The 24033-nt window shown below is 39.0% G+C and overlaps 1 protein-coding gene across 2 annotated transcripts in view; it reads right to left on the bottom strand.

The window, feature by feature from the left end:
• The window catches only part of LOC148353279 (neuropilin-2-like), a 175978-nt gene that overhangs the window by 91818 nt on the left and 60127 nt on the right, over positions 1 to 24033 (bottom strand). For both annotated transcript variants that reach the window (XM_088353589.1, XM_088353590.1), the window contains exons 6-7: positions 22267 to 22436; positions 10916 to 11071 (exon numbers count right to left, since the gene is read on the bottom strand). In XM_088353589.1, coding sequence (XP_088209715.1) covers positions 10916 to 11071; positions 22267 to 22436 — 326 coding nt within the window. The remainder of the gene's footprint in view (positions 1 to 10915; positions 11072 to 22266; positions 22437 to 24033) is intronic.

Raw genomic sequence — 24033 nt, 5'->3', positions numbered from 1 at the left:
AAAGACCATTCGTAGAACTGCTATTCTGTGTTCTGTGTTTTTATTTGTAGATCTATAGTTGTTATTTTGTTACAGTCGTATACTCTCAGTCGGTAAGGACATACTCTCAAAGTAGGTTTTGGTGGACACATTGACTTGTTCGTCTGCCTCGCTGTTTGACTGACATGATACACTTGATACACATGATACACTCTTATCACAGTCGCGCAACATACAGTCATGCCCACCGAACACACACAAACATCCCCCCTGATTGCATTTGCTGTGTGTTGTCTGCCGCAGAATAGAATGCATGATACGTTGATATCATTGACAATAAAGACAATTCAATATAAAATTTGCGAAGCTGTAATCCAGCGATAACCGAAGCAAGAAGTAGCAAGGGGTCTCTGTATTACAACGGTGCTCCTCAGTCAAGTCAGTGAGTGACTAGTGAACAATCCAGCATGTAATCCACTTAAGTCTAAGGTCAACTGTAATAAACTCGAGCTTCCCACTAGTTTGAACAGGATAATGTACTGAATACTACAGTGCAGCTGCACTGCAAAATCCTTTATGTATCACCTAATGTTTGTAAACATAGATTAACAAATGTGTTTTAGTTTCTGTAAGTGAGCATCCAATGTGAGAAGGTGTCAGTGCAGTTGCGCCCCCCCGGAGGTCTTAAACTCCTCAATTTACTGTTAACAATCTCTAAAATGCTTGGGCAGCAATCAGCTAATGGAGTGTGTGTGTTTTGTGGAGGTTTGTTAATGGGATGATGTTAAAAAGACACAGCTGACTAATACCGCCTCCATTCATTCCCCTAAAACAGAACCTCCAAGTTGAAAGGTGATGTAGTCCTTTGCCTTGCACATTAGTAAAACCAGAATTTATTAGCACTGTCAAGCAATCAATTCAATCACAAGTAATCACATTTTCCATAGTTAACTTGGGGTTAATTTTGTGAGTAATAAAAAAGAAGTAAATACATATCCCATTATTTCAAAGAATGTGTATACCATTATAATCAATTAGAAAATTGATTCTTCTCATCAAAAATGTTTCTTGTAAAAAACAAAGGTGAAACAACTTCTACAATAAGTCAAATAAACAGCTCCTAAGCAACAGGTTCCAGGAAACAAAAGGATTAAATAGCCGCATACTGAGTATTGCTAAATGCAAATGCTAGCTAGCATTGTCAGCGACGATACCATGAACCAACCGTGAACTGTACCTGTTGAGCAATGCTAGCCTTAAATACTGTAATAGCAGCCACACCAGCATAAGATGTTCCATTAGATGTCATGATTACTGATGCGGGGCACCTGTGGCTGCCCCGTTAGCGCCAAGAGCCACGGACCCTGATTGGCTGTTGGACTCTTTTTAAACTCCTGTCTTCCGAAAAGAACCTGTCAGATCGTCTGCGAACCTATGCTCCCAGCTAGGCAAGCTTTTGTACTCTCCGACTATATCCTGCCCTGTTTCTGTCTGATACCTGTTGCCGACCCCTTTTCTGGACCCGTTTATGTTTTTGCTCCTCCGCCCTGCCATCGACCTGTTTTTTCGCTGTCAACGACTGCCTGCACTCGACACGGAAGTTTCACTTCCGCGTTCCTGCTATCTGCTACCCGTGACCGACAATCATCTGATTGTGGATACAAGTCCTCTTTTCTCTTCTAAATAAAACTGAGTAAACGAACGCAATTGGGTACCGTCTCCGTTCCTGGTCTGTGACATTAGAAGCATGTGTTTTATCTGCTTTTGTCCTTTAAGTACAGTAGCATATCATTCTTGTAAGGTAACACGATAATTTCGATATACAAAATGTATTTAGAGCAGCATTCCCAGTGGCTACCACTAGAGACTGCTCAAGGCAGCTCACCGCTCGAGACTGCTCACGTCCTTGGGAAAGACACTGACCCCCTAAAGCCTCTGAAAGGCAGATAGGTGCCTTAAATGGCTGCCTCTGGCCATCGGTGTGTGAATGTTTGTGTGTGAATGAATACGTTTGTAGCACATTGTAAAGCGCTTTGGCAGGTATTCAGTGACTAAAAAAGCGCTGGATAAATGAAGACCATTTAGCATTACCATTTACTCACCATCCAACGCCTGATCCTGCACAGTTGTTCATATTATGAACCAAGTTTATTTTTTTCATATTGCGTCTACTTTTTCCGTTTTTTGTGACCCTGGCCATGAGTTCTGGAAAGGGAACTGGTACAGTGTTTTCCAAGAAAAAAATTAGATTTATGTTAGATAAAACCAAACAGGAAATAATAAACACTCATGAGCATGGTGTTTGTGCCTACCTAAGGAGTACGATTGGTTAACATCTCTTATTTGTATGCCATTAAAACTGAAACATTTCCAAATGACTGTTCCTTTAAAATTGTGAACAACTATTCATGACAAAAAGGAGAGATTTCTGTTATTGTAGTTATGTGAATCCGATCCAACTGGAATGGATTTAAAGGCAAGCCATGACTCTATAGTTAAATCTTTACAATTTTTCATTTTATTTGATCTCCTTATATCAACATATTTATCTTATAACCGTATTTTTATGTTTAATTAATCTTTAAATGTGGTGTTAATGATCAGTACGATATGTTTAATGACTATTTACGGTTAACTCAAAAGATGTTTGGAGGTTGGGAACAGACTAATTAGTTTATTTCATATCGAGAAAATATGCTCCTCACATTAGAAATTAGTACAAGCATGACTGTGGAACAAATTAGGCGTGTATGTAGACGTACCGCTGTAAATATTTTTTAGAGCATAAAACTCAGTGATGAATGACCTGCAATAAAATTTTGGGGGGACAAAAACTTTTTGTGTTAGTGGTACAGTAGAACTGATTAGAACATTAATTTTCTCAATCAGAAATCCAACATATCCTTTACCAACTTGACCTTGACGTCAGATGAATAGTGAGTCCTGAGTCTCTGTTATGAATTGCAGTGAAAGAGATGCAGAATGACAAACGTCTAAACGAACAGTCTTTTAGAGGCATCAGAAATATTAATGCATGTGTCTGGCTTGCAAATTAGTTAGCAACTAACCTCTCCACTTAGCACATTAGCATTTATGCAACGCATAAGTAGAAATACAACAAGTTCACCTAACTAAGGAACAGGCTTGCCCACTGAGAGTGTTGTCGCTAGCCCCCAAGTCTTCCGTCAGTCAGCCAGAGAAGACCAGTGCAGATTCGCTGAATTATTCAAAAGTCTATGATGTGCGTCTTTTGTGAGTATGTGTGTGGACAGAGTTATAAAATAGTAAAACATCTTCCATCTCCTCGAATCGCATCACAAACGCACAATGCGGGACAGTTTGTTCCTACGATCATCTGTGATGAGTGCAATGTTTGTAGTACTGTGTTAAAAAGTAAAGTAATGCATGCAATTGACAACTTGGAATGCAGCTCCTTTTATTCCTTTTATTATTTTACATGTAATGTAACACGTTATTAATAAACAGCTTAGGAATATCAACACCCTCTAATCGCCATCTACATTGGCTCCAGCACCTTTCCCACCACCCCGTTTACCGACCACAACCCATTGGTGTTCCTGGACCAGATGTACAACATAACCAATGACTCATGGAGTGGGTGTTGTTTGTCCAAGGTATTCCAATGGTCATCTACCACATAAGGTGTCTAAAAATGTCGTGGCTGATGCCCTCTCTTGTGCATGGACATTAGAAAATTAGGTAGACGGTTTGTCTGCAGAGTTGGTGAAATGATGTGTTTATCGACAACCAGTAGGGTGTTACAGATGGGGTTATGTATTTATGTATTCATTTTTTGTTTGTCTCCACCAGGTGTTGACCAGTGATGATGCATTGGTGATCCTGTTCACACACCCCTCTCAATCACCATTCCCCAGCAATTTAGGCACCTGATTCCACCTAACCTGTCGCCAATCACTTTCCTATCTTTGCAAAGTACTTGCCCTTATGTTTCCTTTGAAGGTACAGTTTAGTTTTGGATTTTGACCATATAGTAGATGAGTGACCATTTGGTTGTTTTTGCTATCTTGTCTTCATTTAGTTTGCAGATCCAGTGTTTACAGTGTAAAATAAGTCCTGTCTATATCGGTGCCATTTGGGAGAAGGGCTGGGCTAGATGCCTTGGGGCAGGGGTCGGGAACCTATGGCTCGCGAGCCATATATGGCTCTTTCTATGAGTATCTGTGGCTCAGAGACAAATTTGCGTGCAAAAGTTCTCCATCCTGTTCAAAACTTGAGAAATCTATTCTACTCAGTTATACACAAAGCCAAACCAATATTAAATACAAGTGCATTACTTCGCAGTATATATAGGGCACGTTTTTCACTACAATTTACAGTCAAGGTGTCACACAAAAAAAGGGGGAAAAAACCTCTGTACAACGCTAAAGAATCCTTTCTATAAAAGTTCACTATATAATCTGTGTTCAGTGTTCAGATACCTTAAGATGAATCCACAGAACTGTAAATACGCCAAAACACCGGAAGAGAATTTAGTCATTTGATTGGGTGAGTGGGAGGGATGGGTGGAGCTATGCAAAAAGTGCAAGCACTCCCTCCCATCTCTCGCCCCACTCCGTATGCGCCAAAAGTAAGCACACCAGGCTCCCTGTTTGCAGAATGTTGTCACGTTTTCACAAAACAACTGCTTGCATCTGGTTTTGAAACCAATATGTATGAAAAAAAAGGGTCAAAATTAGTTTAACCGATCTTGAGTAATTGCAAGAAAGAGACAAGTTTAAAGTGGTATGTTTGTTGATTTTGGGACAGGGGCTCTGGCATTATTCTCTTTTCATAATTTTTATCAAATCATCAAAAATAAATGTGCTGAAGACTAAGCTTTTGTCTGGGGCGCGGGTTTAGCAATTTAGTAAATTTGTCTCATAATATATGGTGTGGCTCTTTCCCAAAATAAAATTAATATGTTTTGCTTTTATGGCTCTTTGAGTCCAAAAGGTTCCTGACCCCTGCCTTGGGGTTTACATTGCATCCAAAGACAACATTTGTCTAAATACACAAGGTTAGGTGTGGTGGTATTTAATCCACGTTGTAGCAGATAGGTAAGGTTTCGGTAGCGTCAGTTAGGTTCATAAGTTGGATAGGTGAGGTTAATTATGTAGGTAAGAGTAGGGCAGTGTTTCCATATGACACCTCCACGCAGTCTTTCTCCCTCCACCTGCCCTTCCCTCAAAAGCTCCTTGAGGGTGTTTTTTTTTTTATACTTCTTTTAAATCCGGTGCCATTTGTATCCAAGAGTCCATACCCACTACTGTATTGCACATGGTTTAATTATTCACTGTTAAAAATAAAGCTTTCGTTTGTCTATTATTATTATTGTCAAAAATTACTACACACAAACTCTTACATTGCCAATGTTTTGACATGGTTATAGCTGAAATGTAAAAAGTACCTGTTCCCCCTCCGCTCAGGATAGCTTAATTAACCCCTTGTCCATCAGCATCACATGTTATTCACGTCGTTTGAAGAATGTTGGCATGTTTTAATGTCCCTCCAAATTACAACTCAATACAGTTACGGTGGCACCGTCTCAAGAACAAAGTAAAGTCATTTCTGTGTACTGATATTCTCCCTACGGTATAAACTCACATCTTAGCTGTATTCACAGTTATAAAATAAAACACTTAAATCAGGGGATCAGCTTAAACGCACAAATTTGGTTGTGTCACCAGTAGCAAATAGTAGGCAGTGCTTGGGCAGAGGACGTCGCTTATAAAGGAACAACAAACCAACTCGATCAATGGGGTGAACGTAAGCACAAGATTGATGGTAAAAGTGTGCTAAATTTTGGTCAATATTTGTAAAATTATATTTGCAATACACCACGCCTGGAAAAAAGAAAATGTCTCGATTAGTAATGTACCGCAATAGACAAAATCTTTGAGTGTTTTGAAGCTCATAAACAAAATGGATATAGAGTGTCTCGTCTAAATCTTCTTTTTTAAGCTCTGAAGATTACACGAGACAAGAAATATAAAGGCTCCATTGCTTCCACAAGTTGGTGTACACATTTTCTTCTATATTTTTGATTTTGTGACTATTTTTCAGCAGTTTAAGGTGGCCAACTTAAATGCGAGTACAAACAGTAATTTAATAATTACTTTTGAAGTAACACGCTCCTTTTGGGTGCCAGTAGTCCGGGGGCTACACAATTACTTGTTAAATGAAGTAACTGGTAACGGCTACTAATTAATTTTCCGCAGTAACGCGCCCAAAACTCAGTGTGTGGGTGTGTTTGTTTTGAGCGCAAATGTTTTATACAGGAAATGATACATGACTACCTGATAATTTCCCCATTTGTCCTTTCCTTTCCATTTCCTCACGAAGCGTCTTCATTTATCACTCCTGTTTCGACCTCCGCCTCCCTCCTGATTTCTGCTCAACTCCCCAAGTACTTGCACTCGTCCTTTTATTTTCTCTCCCTTCCTTTCACCTCCGCCAGGCTGCATTCTGGAGGCCAGCGGATCTATCTGGAGACATCTGTGCAGGCAACACCCCTGTCCGCTATTCTCATTATTCCCCTTCTGCTCCCTGGCGCCATTTGCGCTCCAATCCATCCATTGCAACCTCATTTTGCCCCCCTCCTGCCTTGTCTGTGCACTTTCTTCATTCGCTCTCTTGTTCCCCGGAAACTTTCTACCCCGAGCTTTCTGACTCAGGTCGCAGGCTCAGTCCACTTTAACGGTTCAGTGAAGTGCTTTATCTTTTGTTTGCATTGCTTGAATTTCCTAGCCGGCCGCACTGTTTTCCGTATTTATCATCTGGCTCACATTAGGCCTGGAATTACTTCATCAAATACATTACTGATCACACAAATCATATTGCATGTGTTGGTTGCACCTCACATATGAGTTCTACCTCGCAGATGTTAGCATTCCTCTTTGCATAGGCTTGCTTTGTGAGGCTTGTTTCTTGAGACTGTAATGTACAATCACAATTTGTATAAGTGCATTCTACTGAGGGCAGAATCAGCTAATGTTCTTGACAGGTTGACCTTCTTTTATGTTTCTTGCTCATAAAGTACAAATGGCAACAATTTAGTGAGATTAACGCCCGGGCCTTTATTCGAGCGCCTTTGTGTATTAGCAGATTTAAGGTAATGGAAAACTCAGAGGGGGATAAAAACGGGAAGGAGAGAAGAATGCAAATTAAAATGTGAATAGTGTGCATGAGAGGATGAAAAGGGTGAATATAAAAAACTGGCCAAGATGTGATCACTTTAGGCCATGGGTATTAAAGTCAGTTCGGGTCTGGGGCTGGATTCAGACTTTGCTTTCTCAAATGGACCAGATCAATTAAAAAATCTCAATGCCAAATATTTAGCTTGTTTTTTCAGTACGATGCTTTATCATTCAGCCACCAGTTGTAGCCTACCCTGTAGAACTATAATCACAGTAATAATGGATCTTTTCTAAAGACATTAGAAGCATTTATGCACAGACAATGAGAGATTGTGTAATATTTAGTACCTCCTAGCGGTACAAGAAACTTTAATTCAGTTAAATTTGTATTCGTATGGTTTGTTGGTTGGTGGGTTGGTTGGATCCCATAACCACTAGGGCCATGTCTCATCACAATCATCAGAAACAAACAAACTCAAGTGGGAGTTCTGAGTAAAAATATACTTGCCTCAATTGTCATACTGCTTTGAAATAAATAGAAAAGAAATACAAAATAAAAGTTTTAGCAGTAAGCGGGTAATAACATTGGCTCATACTACCAGTCTTAGAAAGCTAAGAAAATACTGCACAATATTGTATTTAACATGAAACCAGACTGGACGTCAGTTCTTTTACACTTTTCCTGCTCTCTAGCGGCGGGAAGGAGCATTCGGCCCACGGGCCGTGTTTTTGACATGGTTGCTTAAAGCTCTAACATGTTTTGGCCACATACAGTCCTTAAGTAGAAGCCAAGTAGAAACATGTTTTTTTCTCATGGCATTTATAAAAAAAAGGTACTTTCTCTATCTGAATGCTTCCATGATGAGATCCACACTTTAGAAAATAAAATCATTCTGACCACTGCTGTTTAATGATTTATGCATTATGGCCGCTTACGCCATTTCAAATGCTGCGGCTTCACGGTGTGAGGTAGATCAGCTAAGAAGAGCCATCGGGCGCCAACTGATACTAAAATTGCATCAACGGATATATTTTCAGCGGGTTCCCTCTCGTTAGCTCTGTCCAAAAACGTCGCTACATCTTTTATGAGTTCATCAATAACACCGCTGCATTAAAACCGGTGGGAACAGTACCATCTCACAAAAGAAATAATGATGCTTTTGGGAACATTTACATCAAACTGGCTGTTTTGTTTTTTCTTTTGCAATTTGGAAAGTTTCACAATTCTTTCCAGAAATGAGTATTGTTCAAAATAAAACATTGTTCATGCTGGGTGAATAGCAAAAAAATATTGTATGCGTATAGTATTACCAAATTTTTTTAGGTTATGTCTTAAAGCTTATATTTTCTGCTGCTATGTTTTATGGCTTAACTATGTACCACTAATACAAATATGAAATATGAGATTTTATCTCTTTTCCAATACAACAGGTTGGGGGAATAACGTGGGTTCTGAAGTGCGAAGTGGGATTCTAGAGGGACAGTACATTATTTTAAACTAAAACCTGTATTTCCTTTTAGTTTTTACATACGTTAAAGTAGCTGCATGATCTTGGTAAATTTCAAAAATTGGGGATAAAAAGTGAATGTGAGATTTGGTAAAGAAAAGAATATAGATAATGCTAGGCTTTTTAAATCTATTTTGGATTCAGAAGGTAAAGAAAATGTAGAGTTTCGTGAAGAAATGCTTGATGCAAATTTAGCAATAATGGGTTTTGAGTGAGTTTGTTATTTTGTGTGTGTATTTATGTACAAGACAAGGAATGGATGTTTTATCCATGTGAGTCCCTCCACGCCAAGACTTCACCCAGGCAAAACATTCGCAACAATTGCTTAGTCCAGGGGTCGGGAACCTATGGCTCGCGAGCCATATATGGCTCTTTCTATGAGTACCTGTGGCTCAGAAACAAATTTGATTGCATGCAAATTTTCTCCATCTCGTCCAAAACATGAGCCACTAATCCTGTTCAGATACACGCAGAGCCAAACCAAAGTTAACAGTGTGGCAGTACTTTGCAGTATATATAGGGCACGTTTTTCACTACAATTTACAGTCAAGGTGTCACAAAAAAAAAAAAAAACTCGTTCTGGCTGTACAACACTAAATAATCCGTTATATAAAACATCACTATATTATCTGTCTTCAGTGTTCAGATACCTTATGATGAATCCACAGAACAAACTGTAAATCCGCCAAAACACCAGAAGAGAACTTAAAGTTTTTTGATTGGGTGAGTGGGAGGCATGGGTGGAGCTATGCAAAAAGTGCAAGCACTCCCTCCCATCTCTCGCCCTACGCTGTCTGCGCACATCAGGCTCCCTGTTTGCAGAATGTTGTGACGTTTTTACAAAATAACTGCTTACATCTGGTTTTGAAACCAATATGTATGAAAAAAAGGGTCAAAATGAGTTTAACCGATCTTGAGTAATTGCAAGAAAGAGACAAGTTTAAAGTGGTATGTTTGTTGATTTTGGGACACGGGCTCTGGCATTATTCTCTTTTCATAATTTTTATCAAATCATCAAAAATAAATGTGCTGAAGACTAAGCTTTTGTCTGGGGCGCGGGTTTAGCAATTTAGTAAATTTGTCTCATAATATATGGTGTGGCTCTTTCCCAAAATAAAATTTATAGATTTTGCTTTTATGGCTCTTTGAGTCAAAAAGGTTCCCGACCCCTGGCTTAGTCCATATGTGTCTACGTCAGCATTCAACTGGGAAACAGCTAAAGGTGAAATTCTTAAAAAATAACTTTATGTATATATATATATATATATATATATATATATATATATATATATATATATATATATATATATATATATATATATATATATTCAAATGGTGCTTAAATATCTTTGCTTTCATGACTCTTTAGGTTCCGACCCCCAATTTAGACGTTGAGTCAGTCGCATGCTTCATTGATGAAAAATTCAATCTGTGTAACCTTATGACCATTCCTCAATAAGATGTTTTTCTCTCTGTGTATTTTTTAAGCAACTTGAAAATGGATTAGAAAAAAAGGGTCTTACTCTATTCCCTGGCCAATATAAACCTTTTGGGGTCTGTAACTAAAAAATAAAAGAATGCTTTCATTGCTTCTCTTGTTTCTACCCTTGAGAGTTTGGAGATTTAGTATGCGAGCGAGCGGCTTTATGTGAGTGTTCTTGAAGGGTTTACAGCCCAGCGCTAGACATGGTGTTAGACCGCAGGACAAAATGTGTCGACCGCCAGCGCGAGAAGAACGTCTGTGATGGTAAAAACAGCCACAACTGCTGCCCCAGTGCAGGAAGGCTTTTTCTATTCAACCGCGTCGGCAGAGATTTTAAGACCTCAGATAAGCATCTGCTTGTGCTCTTCACAGCATCCCAACTGCAGCATAAGTCCAAACACCTTAGAGAAACGTTGAAGAAGAGCTCCCTTTGGCTGACAATCATCAGAACTTTTCTCAAAGAGGTAACAGTAACCAGATGTGATCGGGAAAGCAGATTGTGCTGTGTGGTCACACGAAATGATGTAAGGTACCATTAAGTGTCGCAAGACGTGTGCTATGGTTTTAAAGCCTCTAAATTGAGCCAAATGAATGACGGCGTTTATAATTGCAGACAGACAGGTTGAATGCTCTTGGATTGCGGTCAACTCGCTGCTGAAAATTCCGGCTTGAATTTCTTCCCTGTAATTAACACGCTTGCCCATGTCATGGACCGCATGTCACTCAAGAGCATTCGCACTATTTGTAGTTGGCTTTTTCTTCCGAGTGCGTGTGGTTTGTGACTCTACCTTGTGATTCTTGCCGTGTCTGTAAACCATCCAGTCCTCGCCATTGGTGCTGACCTCCAGTTTGAAAGTGGTCACATAGTAGGACTTTTGGGTCTCCTTGGAAATGGCACCCTGCATTGCAATGCCTGTGATCACCTTCAAGGTGTACAGGTCCACCTGTGAACAAGGAAAAACATTGACGTCAGGATAAAACTTGGTTGTTGATTCACATTAACCTTGGCTTGACATTACAAGTCCTGCCAATACGAACAAAAAGCACATTTAAATGAATGTTCAACTAGATTTATGGGTGCACATGGACTGCTGTAAACAGGAATACGTTTTTTTGGTAAATATGATAAGACAATGACATAAATCAGCTGAAACAAAACAAGACGTCCATGTCCTCAAAGAACAAAAAGTATTGTGAATAGAAAATAAGTATTGCTTCTTCTTCTGCTCAAATCTATATTTGACCTAATTGAAATTCAAGTCTGGGACTCTGAATCCTTAAAGTGTCAACAGGCCCTCACAATTAATGTCTCAAAGTGTTAAAACCACCTGAAGACAGACATAAACATGCAAATACAGACATCAACAATTCATCAGCCATTTCTCACCTTCCCCTTCTACTTTATGCTCCTCATGCTCACACTCTGCCTCCCTCCACCTCCCCTTTCCCGTTTTCTCCTTCGGTAGATCGATAGTGATGACCAGGGGCTCATTTTAATTTCCTGCCATACAATAGCTATAATCACCTCTCCAGCCTGATTGCGGATGCAGCGCCGCATGCGGGCCCTGCTGTTAATATATGTGGCATTTTACCAGAACTGCATTTTCGACCTTGCGTCTGCTCTTTGTCCGAATATTTGATGTATGAGGGACATCTTCTCAGATAGGCGAGCTTACATCAAGAAGTGAAGCCTCAAAATGACTTTCGGTAACCTTGTTGATCTAGTTCATATATAACCCAGGAGGAGGGATTCATTTTATTGAAACTGTTAGCAGAACGATAATAGCTAATCATGGAACCGGACGAGAAGAATCATTCATAGTTTTGATCTATTCTATTCATTGCAGCAGTTTTATGGATCTTTGATCTCCAATGAAGTACCACATTTTCAGCCAAATTGTTAAGATAAATTGATTAGTGAAGATAAATAAAGATTACAATCCGTACCACACATTCAGAGGAGGAATTTGAGAACAGGTAATTGGCATTTAAGGAAACATTTTGAGACTTAAGACTTTGCCATTGCTCATGCAAAAACTTAAAGTCAAATTTCCAAAAAAGAATACTTGGATCTATCAATCGCCTAACCCTTACAAAAGCTTAGTTCAATTTGGTAAGTATAACTGTAGATAATGGCTCTACTAGACACTGAGATCATATCAGAGGTAAACTCTTAAGACGAAGTCAGAGCCTAACCCAACCTGAATTTCATCCTGGGTCAGGCCTAAAATGTCAATCCAGGACGGGCTTCCCTATTGTTGACCCTTTATATTATTATTGTCCACCCATAATTGTTCTGTTTCAGCTCTCTGCCTCTCTCCCTCTCTTTTGCTCTCAAAGTACCATATTCTTAAGGGCATACTGCTGCTGTCGTTTGTTTGTTCGAAATGGCAGACTGCCTCAAATTGCATGATCAACCGTTAAAAAAAATTAGTCAATAATGGAAAAGTGTTCGTTAATGTAACCTCTTCAGACACAGAAACATAAAACATATGAATGTATACATAGTCTTGTTTAACTTATATTTTGTTACGAAAGGCAGCCTTTAATTTGTTATTAGAAATCACCTTCCCTCCTCCTGAATCCTTGGTTGCTTGGTTCGTCGTAAGAGGACCCATCCATCCATCCATACATACATTATCTGCACCGCTTATCCCCAGTAGGGTCGCGGGGGTAGGAATACCATTTACAAAAAATATATACAATTTTGGGTTTGCTTCAAGCTTGGTCCTGCAATCCAAGTTACTTACCGTAAATTCCGGACTAAAAGCCGCTACTTTTTTCCCAAATGTTCAGCCCTGCGGCTTATTCAGTGAAGCGGCCTATTTATGAAAATTTTCTAGCGGCCACCAGCGTTACTTGAGTACGAAAGGTAAGATTTAGACCGGTGGAATAAGTGCGGCGACGTAGACTGCATCCTCACTGTTTACGTTCGAATTGTGCGTCTGACAAAGGTTCTCCCCTATAATAAGGAAGACGCCCTTGATGATGACAATTACAAGGAGAAAGATGAGGATGGTTTACCGTGAATTTCGCAATCGCGGTACGACTTTTTTCATCAGCTACGCTAAATGCGTAGCGAGCGTGTTAGGGGTAGCATAGTGGTACCTTTCACAGGCACGGTTTGGGATGAAAGTTATATTATTATCATTAATAAAGCTTTGAAAACTCTCTCGGTGTACCGTCTTTCTTTGTAAATATGTGTAACCATGTATTATATGTATTTGGAACTGTTTATTTTTGTAATGTATTTATTTTAGAGACGTATTGTGATATGTTTTCTACCGTCAAATCAAAAAGAAGAGGCGGAGCAAACGCGAGCTGACGGGAAATGGGGTGAAGCTGAGTTAAATTTGTTTGTTGTTGCAGCGGACAATAGCGGATATTTATTTTTCCCACCCTTAACTTTGGAAATATCCATTTTTTTCATTGGATTACTTAACGGGACCTGGACTTTAAAGGTCTGCATTAAATTGTAACTACCGGCATAATTTTCCATTCATGTTGCCGACTGCGATATTTGCACTGTATACCATATCTGCAGTCACAATTGCGGCGACTATAGTCAGTTTCAGGACAAACTTATTCACAAGTTTTAGCGTGGACTCATGCGGCCTATGTACAGATGCGGCTTGTGTAAAGACAAAATCTGTTAAAACCCGTAAAATATGGTGCGTGCGGCTTATAATCAGGTGCGCTCTATAGTCCGGAATTTACGGTAGTTGGGCGTTGGCCGGGTCGGGCTTAAATACCCGCAGGCCTGGGTTGGGCTGGATTTTTTAGGCTAAATCTTACCTGTAGATCCTATTGCAACAAAATAACTACAGAAGTCCTAGTATGACTCAGTGTAGACCGACATTCCTGTAATTGTGTTGTTCTTGGTGGGATCTCATGGTATCTCAGGGAGAACATCCATAAATAAAGTAGTTTCAGAACCCTGAACCCCTGAGTGTTAGCCAGACACGTTAACTGGCATCTCACCTCATCACTTGAATACAAATTTCAAATGTAGTGACACATTAACATTCCTATATAGCACTGTGGCATATGAAACAGCTGGCATTCACATAAGGACAAAAACAACAACAATAGAGATATGTGACGCATAACCCGAGTCAGAATGTGTGATGTGTATATTATGCGGGTAGCACTGGGCGGCCCACAAGGGTACAATACGCTGCGCCAGGGGAGGCAAAATGCAGCGTTTGTTCCCTGTCAGGAAGACAGGTGTCTTAGACTACTCCCACCACACACACACACTTCCTCACTTAGGCCCAGACAGCGATCCACAAAGACACCTAATCGATAGTCCTGAGTTGAGGAGAAGAACACATAAAGGGGGCGAGAAGAGGTGAGGAGCGAGTTAGGAGAGGAAAAAGAAAGGAGGAGGAGGTGAAGACCAAATAAGAGTGAGAGCCCCGAGATCCAGACGGATGCTAAGTGAAGCTTCCCTAGAAAGAATACTCATCAATCACACAACAGTTGGAATAACACAGCCACCGGCACTCACATCATCAATCAGCACCAATGCTTCATACTGTAGCACAACAGAATCACATTAGGAAAAGACCAAGAAGACTATGAAGCATCTTTTCACACTCCCTCTTAGGTTAACAAATTCTGTGTTTTTCCTACTTACAGTAGTACTATGTGAAAAGCAGAGGTAGTTAGTTAGGACTTTTTCCGTTACATTTACTTTAAGTTTTGGGACACTCTGTACTTTAAGAATTATTTTTAAACAACTATACTTTTTACTTTTACTTGAGTGGATTTGCGGGGAAGAAAATGAACATTTACTCCGGTTCATTAGGCTACATCAAAGCCGTTATTTAAATCCCTTCTACATTAGTATGCGTCTGTCTCCACTAGGGCACATTTATTTTGTCAGAGACCTCGTTTCATTCATTTAGATTTGACCAGTGACCCAAACAACCATCAGGTGGCACTTGATATCAGGGTTGGGAACTCTTATATTTTTATACTGTCATAGCATCACATGTCGATACTTGTTAATCCAGAAAGGGTTCACCAAAATAAACTGTCAAAGACTTGTAATCTATTGTTGATTGGATGGACTTGAAAAATGTGATGTAATTATTGAACTTTGAAAAAAAAAAATCAAGTTACTCAGTGTTTGAGTTGCGTTTTTATACTCAAGTAATTATTCGGATGACTACTTTAAAACTTTACTGCAGTCATACTATTCTGTAATAAAAGTACTTTTACTTAAGTAAAGTTTTTGGCTACTCCACTCACATCTGGTGAAAAGCGCTGTCACTGAATGGGAGGGGTTCAGGTCAACCCATACATTTTCGGGCTTCGGAAACAGTAAACAAAGTTGTTACAGAAATGGAATAGTGCCTAACATAAACAGAATCCATTCAAAGAGTAATTTATCCTTGTAAATTGCAATACCATATTAAGTGAATTGAACAGAATCAAACAAAAAAGTTTTTACTCCTTTTGACATAGAGAGGGGCGGGATCCAGACTTCCTGTTAATCATATAGGCCAGATCAGTAAAATAATGTTAACTCCAAATGTTTAGCTATTTTTTTTTTAGTATTAAACTTCATCATTCAGCCTACATTTTATAACCACAGATGCCAAGGGATCTTTTCCAAACACAACAGATTTATTCAGAAAGTATCCGGTAATAAGATAAATAAGATGATATTAACGAAAAACAGGGTTTGTTCTAATAAATTCAATCCTATTTAAAGACTTTCAAAGCTAATTTTCGCCAATTTCTCCAATCATTGCAGAGAGCTGGTTCAATTAAAGGATACTCAACGCTTCCGTGCAGCTCGCTGCCAGTCTCAACATCGGTTTCTTACCCTGAAAGAAAAAGCCCTCCAATTTCATTGTACTTTTGAATAATGATATTACAACCCATTCATTCAATTGCAATTGTGGGTTTTGTGTTTTTTTTTGTAGATGTCTAGAGGTTATTTTTTTTTTACTGTCGAATACTCAGTTTGTAAGGACGTAACCTTTAGGTAAGTTTGACTCTTAGGTGCTTTATGAAGGTGCGATTCTACTTTGCAGATTTTCACTTTTTCGAGGGGGGTTCTGGTCCCCATTAACAGCGATAAGAGAGGCATTACTGTATACTAAAATTCTTGTCTTTAGAGGTGCTCGTATAAAGAGGTACCACCCGACAGCCATGATAGCATTTGACAGCTGCCTGTCAAGACGGAAACTGTCCCCCCAACTCTCTCACCCGGTAACACATACATGCATGCAGTTACATGCAGATGGGCATTAACACGGGCAAACAGCTGTGGGTCTCAGGGGAACGTGGCACCCTTGCAACAACGCTAGTGGCCGTCGACAGAGACAGACAGAAAGACAAGACGGGAGGTCGCCTCCAGTATTTTACATTTCCAGCCCACTGCCACAAACCATTAAGAGTCTGACGAGTGCAACAGTTTTACAATGGCAGCCACACAACGTACAAAGAGAACAGGAATGTCAACAACTGACATTATTACATGCCTGCTCTGTATTTTTGATAAACATATTAACAAGAAGTACAGAAATAATAGCTTTGGACCTCAAGTTACATATTGGCTTCTGAATTATTGTAATTATTTTTTGGACTATAAAACCCCCAAATTGGTCAGAAATTTGAACGTGCGCTTTATAATCTGGTCCACTTTTCAGTATGTCACAAAAGTGAGGACGACCCTCACATTTCTGCAGAGATTACATTATGAGACTTCGCTTTTAGACAATCAAAAGAAGTATGTAAACGAGAGCCTTGGCTTACTGGGAAAAAATATCTTGCGATCTATTTATTTGGCTCAGATGGTGTGAAGCATGTGTGGTGGCAACCAGCTGAGGAATACAAACACGTTTGTGTCGTGCCTAAAGTCAAGCATGGTGTTGGGAATGTCATAGTTTGGGGATGCATGAGTGCGACTTGAATTGGGGCGTTTATTTTCATTAAAGGAAACACAAACTCAAGGATGTACTGCGAAATACTGGAGCAGAGAATGATCCCCTCTGTCCTGAAATTGTATCGCAGGGCAATGCTACTACACTTCCAAGATGACCAAGGCTTTTCTAAAAGGGGCTAAGGGTAAAGATGATGGAACAGCCAAGCATATCTCCAGATCTAAATCAAATAGAACATTTTTGGGGAATCCTCAAGCAGAAGGTGGAGAAGCACAAGATCTTGAACATTCCCCAGCTCACTCATGTTGTCATAGAAGAGTGGATTAGCATTCCAGTGGCAATTTGTGAGGCTCTGGTGAAATCCATGGCCAGGAGTGGTTTTTCAGAATCATGGTGGCCACACAACATATTGAACTTCAGGAACTTTTACTAAAGAGTTTACTCACCAGGGGTTCAGCTACTTAGTTTTTTGGGGAGAAAAATAGATTTACACTGTTATATAAGCTTTACACAGACTACATTTCATTGTGTCAAAGCGATGATTTTTTAGTGTTGTCCTTAAACATTATGATAAAATTTCAGCAGAAATGTGAGCGGTTTACTCACTTCTGTGACCTACTGTATATGAGGACAAAATCAAAAATGCGTTGATAAAATGTATCTTTGACCACAATTAGATGAACATGGTGGCAACAGGGATCGGTCGATCACAATTGCAAAACTATGTAGACGACGAAAATTTAACCCGGATCGTGGCCCGGTGAATGCTGAATCCTATCCACTAGAACACTGCAGATTCAGACAATACCTGAAAAGGTATTAGGTCGTATCTAATAATAGCACTCTTTTTAGTTACAGGACTGGATATATTTGAGAAATTATATAACACAAATTGATCACAAACGTTGAATACATGCAGCTATGTGTTTATTTATACCTTTCTTGTCAACGTCATTATTTCCCAAAATGCCTTTTTCTTCATTCAGTTCAGAACGACAACATTGCTTGCCACAATGCTTTTCTCTTCATTCAGTTCAGATTCTCATTCGCTTATTAAAGACTTTGCGAGTTGGCCATACAATATTGCATTTCAGTGCTCCTCGACCTTTTCAGCACCACAGACAAGTTTCATGTCTTACAATATTTTTGCAGCCTGGCTCAATAATAACACCACAAACTACAAACAGTGTGATGTTTAGAAAAATACTTTTTCATGTGTTAGATGTATCTCTGGTGGCTTAGTGGGTAAGATAGGGTGCGCTCCTGTGCCAAGACCTCAGTAGCTTTGGTTGGTGTTGCATCCAATGTTATGCATTGAGATCAGTGATGTATTTCTACTGATGAAAGTATTAATGTAGTACTTTTAAATTTGTACTGTGTTTTGATTCCATGCACTTTATAGTGGAAAATGTGGTACTTGTTGTTCCCATCTATCATTGTTTTCATACATTTGCAAATGAAGTACTATCCTTAAGAGGAGAAAACCTCATAAAAAGGCAACAGAGAACAAACATTTCAATCTCCATCATGTGTCCCATTGGCTGCAAAATAAAATTCAAAGCGGCAGTAGCTCAGGAGGTAGAGCGCTCGTCTTGGGATCAAGGGATCCCAGTTCGAATCCCGGCTCGTCCGTGTTACGTGTCGAAGTGTCCTTGGGTAAGACACTGAACCCCCAATACCCCCAATAAGCAGGTTAGCAGCCTTACATGGCTGCACAGATCACGGCCGCTATTGGGAAATGTGAAGCACATTGTAAAGCGCTTTGGGAAGTCATTGACTTGAAAAGCGCTATAGAAATGCAGATCATTTCATTTCATTTCATTTCAAAGACGAAATGGCACAACAGAGAGCTGAAAGCATGCATGCATGAACAGAATTGTTGCTGTGATACTTTAATCAGGAGATATATTAAAAGGAATGTTTGCAATTCACTTTTTCTTTGTTATTTCGGCACGAGCCACGCTCCGCGCGTTTGTCAGAAATCAATTAATTAGTGATGCAGCTCTGCACGAGTATCTTCAGGATTTTCTCCATTGAAGTTCACACCTATGCTGATGTTGAAAATCCAAGTACCATTTTTTGGACAAAGTGTGGAAAGAACAGATCTATGGTTCAGACAGATACTGTACTCAAATATAGGGTAATTCTTGATACCAATACCATGGCTATTACAATTAGTGCAAAAATGTATTTCCCGTTGCAAAAATATCTGATAATTTATGGAAATACCTTTCAACCCCGACATTTACTTATTTTTGGATGTATTTAGTGGCAATGTACCCATCGTTTAATTTTCGGTTCCAGATTGTTAAAAGGGTTCTAAAGGAAGCTGAAACTGGTATGAATACCTTAAAAAAGCTGGTATTGGCACCAATAGTTGGCATAGATACTTGGCCATCACTGGTGGAAAGTAAATAGAAATGAGGTCTTTGAAAAAAGATGAAGTTATAATTTACCACATCAGATACAAAAAAATCAATCAAAAATGCTGTGTGGTCTGTGCATACCTTTAAGACCTCTTCTGATTAAGGGCTATACAAATAAACATAACTTGACTTGACCTGACTTGCACGAGATGACGTCCTGTTACATATATGCCAACCTTTTGAATATTTAAAGCAGTGTTCATTTTACCTATGAAAAGTGATGGGTCCTGGGGACTCGCATGCTCAAAAATCTATGGGTCCCAGCAGAGATCTATGGGTCCCCAAAAATTAGTGTGCTCTATGCCCTTACAAACTGTCGTATCTTCCCTTACAAAATACAAGAAAAAAAATCTTTTTTTTTTTCAAACATGTTTATTTATGTAGTTTAACATGTTATATTGTACATGTGTTTCCTTATATCATCAATATTGTTAATGAACATTTTGTTGTGGGACACTGAGTTGCTTGACATGAATGAGGTTTATTATAAACAAAGTTCAAAAATAAAGTCGCTTGAAAGTTCACTGTAGAAGGAAAAAATACATGCAAATATAATTAAGTAGAATAATACATTTTCTTATTCAAATTATTAATTCATTTTCTGCATTAAATTATTGCAGAATTATTATAAGCAGCCATTGACTAAACTTCTAGTCTAAAGTCAAACATTGTTTTGTTGTTGTTTGAATTAAAAAACAAACATTATATCGGTAGGCGTTTGAAGGGAAAAGATGTAAGCTAATGCAGATGTGGAGTATGCTAGTACGTACCGGGTTTGTACACTGTTTTCATGGCCAAATTCAACCACTTTTTAGGGACTTAGAAAGACAATTTTTAAATATCTCCAGTACTATTAAAAGAAGAAATCGGCGTTATCATGTATTTGGTATTTTTAATTTTCATATTTGATATGTAATATTTGCACTAATGCACATCTAAAAGTGCCCTGTTTAGGTGAAACATGCACTTGTTCTTTTGGGTGCGGCCCAAAAGGGGATAACACTTCATAAAACAAAGCAATTGAAACTTACGCCAGGTGCCATTCAAAACGACAGAAGAATAAATGCAAAGGAAAAGCGAAGCAGCCGGAGAGCAGTGTCTTCGTCATTTTTAAGGAGACTTGTTGTAAAATATGGCAACAATTTCAAGCAATTACGACCACTTCACCCAAAATTCAAGAACTTATCAATACTTGAAAATTCAAATATTTTCAAGGATTTCAAGCATGAGTTCAGTGTGCGCATAAAAATTCCTTTTTCACAGAACCTGTGTTTGAGTTAATGGTCAAAAACAGCAACTACACAAAAGTTTTGTTTTTGTTTTAAAAGTCTAAAGAACACAATACAGCTTAAAGGTACTAAAGCGAAAACATTAAAAATGAATCAAGATCTTGTAAATCATCTAATCTGAAGCATACTTGGGCTGCCTTTGAGAGGCTAAGACAAGGTGACATCCAACAAGATAATCTACTGTTTACAGAAGGAGTGTCACGGAGGAGGGACCCGTTGGCTGCATAGAATCCATTTCTGTCTAGGGGGAGCGTGAATTGCACACTCTCACTTTCCTTCTCTCCCCCATGAACCAGACAAGCTCATAACTCAGGCTTGGCAAGTGGCTGGCACAAAGTTGGCACTGTGATGGAACGCAGTAAACAATGCTTTTCTGAGCCATAGCGCTGTTAAACCTTGATAACACTGCACCTCCCACTCTCGCTCCCTCCGTCCTACTGATACAAATATAGCATTAGAGAACTATTATGCGTGACCCGCCGGCACAAGGACAAATATGCTGCGAAAATAATGACATCCCTTTTCACCTGAGATCTCTATTCTGATATAAACCTGGTTCAGAGATTCAGGAAAACAGGAGCTCTACAGCTGTTTTGGAAAGCAAAAACAGAACAATTTTTGTCCTAAATGGCAGGCTAGGGGAGTAACAAAACACATGTAACGGCGTTGCGCAATTGGGAAACAAAAAAAAATGTTATTTGATTCCATTACAGTTGCAAAAAAGATGTAATCAAATGACAGGTATAATTAGATAAAATAAGGATTACTTTGCAGGATTACAATTTATCTTAGAGTATATTTAAATATACATAATGTGCCGATAGACAAATTGTTTCTATCATAAATTCAATCGCAGACACTAGAGAGATGGATAGGCTTACACACGACATGCAAGGGCATCGTAGTCAGGTCCATATTTGTTGCGCAGATTGTACAGATTGCATGTATGTCACACAGTGTTCTAGGAGAAATAACTTTTCTTATTTTGTATTCTATTTCTCCATTAATGCAGCACTCATTTTGTTGAATTGGTGTGAGCCTGCAGTTTTGTGAGGCTGTGACTAGTGACATTTAGTACATTAGATTAATTGTCTCCTTTTTGTATTTTGCACCTAATTGTGGTTAGAAATCTACTTTACAGTCACTGTATTGTTATGCTGTGAGAATGTTTTACCCAGCCTAATAAATTGGAATATTTCCAAGAAGTTTGGAATCCCCACTTTAAAGAAGTAAAACTTGAATTTGGACACAAGACATCCCAGAGTTGGTTGGAAATTCAGAAAGTGAACACTTGGCGTGTTTAACACAATTTTGGCTTCTTAATGTTCTCTTAATGTAAAGTCTATTTTATCATATTTGGTTTCGGGGTATTCCAAAAGCAATTAAAATTAATCAAGTTTCATTCATATGATGGTATTCTAATTACGTTACTGATTGTTTTTTAACAGGTATCTAGTAAATGTGACGGATAAGATTTCTAAAGTAACCCTGCAAACCCTGCTTATCAGAATGTCTTGCACATTACCTGTATGTACTCTCTGTTGCTGTCCTCATTAGGCGTCCACCCATTGTTGTTATAGTTGAGTCTGGCCTGATGCGGCAACCAGTTTTCATCATAAAAACTGGACGAAGCTGTGATTTGTTCGTCTGTGATCTTTCCGGATTCCATGCCGAAAGGATTACTGCAATGGAACGCTGTAAACAAAAGAATCAGATGTTTAACATGGGAAATTATTGTTATTTTTTTTTAATTGGCAAAATATTCTAAATAAATGGTGTGCATTTATATAGAGCTTTTTAAGTCACTGAAGACCTTCCAACGCACTCTACAATGTGCTTCACACTTACCCTTTCACACACACTCACACACCAATAGCAGCATCAGCAAGGCAAGGCAACTACCTGCTCGGGGTCATTAGGGATTCTGTGTCTTGCCCAAGGACGCTCTACCTCCTGAGCTACGGTTTGAGGAGTAATTTGAAGGGGCCTTTACAAATTTTCAACTCATTCAATGCAAGACGTTTCTCTCAAATGGGAAGCCAATTTTTTTTGGAAGGCCTACAGAAAATTTAGTTCCATATCTGTATAAAAACAGGACACATCTAAAAAAAGCTTCAACCTTTGTTTTTCATCAGAAAAATAAAGTATGTAACAAGCTTTTTCCTTAGTTGAGTAAACAACAGTTAAACATTGCTAAGTTTCTTCTATTTCCATAAACACAAGAGCACTTTGAAAAATAACATTTTATTGCAAGAACACTGCAATTATGCATTAGCACTGCAAGAACTTTCCAGGGTCCAGAGTTTCAGGTGATGTGTTTACATGATTTGGATCACCACGGTGATCCCTTTCCTGCGGACGCGAACGAAACGTCATTACTCTCTGCCTTAAAGGGACTTTGTTATTGGCCCGAATTTATATAGCGCTTTTTGAGTCACTGAAGACCTCCTAAAGCGCTTTACAGTCCGTTCACACACACACCGATCATCTTAAAAAAAAACTCTGTTGAAAGTGTTAATGTCTAGATAACCCATAGCTTTGCTTTTCTCAACACACTGCTTCACCAAGCCTATTCACCATATGGGGCTGCCTACACACACTTATTATGCGGGAAAGGGAAGCTTTACTGTGGGGGCTTCCTCGATGTGTGGACAAAGATCTGATCAAAGATATTCCTGACATGTAATTGTGATTTATTATACTAATCTCATTTCCAGAGGTTTGATACTGATAAGCTGTGCCAAACCCTTTATAATTTATTTAAAAACAACTACAAACAAACAAAAAAAATGTACTATTACGTTTTGGGACTCAGGGACAATGCTTCTGAAAATGTATTCACACATTTCGGCATTAAATGGGCCATCTTATCAATTTGACCTGCTTTTATTGTATCAACCTTGATGTCCTTTGGCAGCAGTATTTTAACCGTTCCTGGGGTGAGGACCAAACCAATGATGAGGCAGCATTTAGCCGTTTTGGTCCTCACCTATGGAACAGAATGCTGGAGGACATTGAGTCCGCGGGGACTCTTGGTATTTTTAGGAAGAGGCTAACAGAGACACTTTTTATGCATGGCTTGTGATCTCATTTAATTTTATTAGGTTAACCCCTCAACCTTTTATTGAATTGTATTTATCTTATTTTGCCTCATTTTCTTGTGTTTCTTTGAAGTTCATTTATATTTCAGTGATTAATCATATGGAAAGTCTCTTGACTGGGAGGGATACCATCCTTATAAGTGAGGATCAGTCTCTATAAGGTCCCACACATGGTTGATCTTTGCCTTGTC

The sequence above is a fragment of the Urocampus carinirostris genome, chromosome 14, assembly GCF_059441175.1.
Source record: "Urocampus carinirostris isolate Australia breed hairy pipefish chromosome 14, RoL_Ucar_1.0, whole genome shotgun sequence".
NCBI classification, from domain to species: Eukaryota; Metazoa; Chordata; class Actinopteri; order Syngnathiformes; family Syngnathidae; genus Urocampus; species Urocampus carinirostris.
This window is presented reverse-complemented; position numbering and strand designations above follow the sequence as displayed.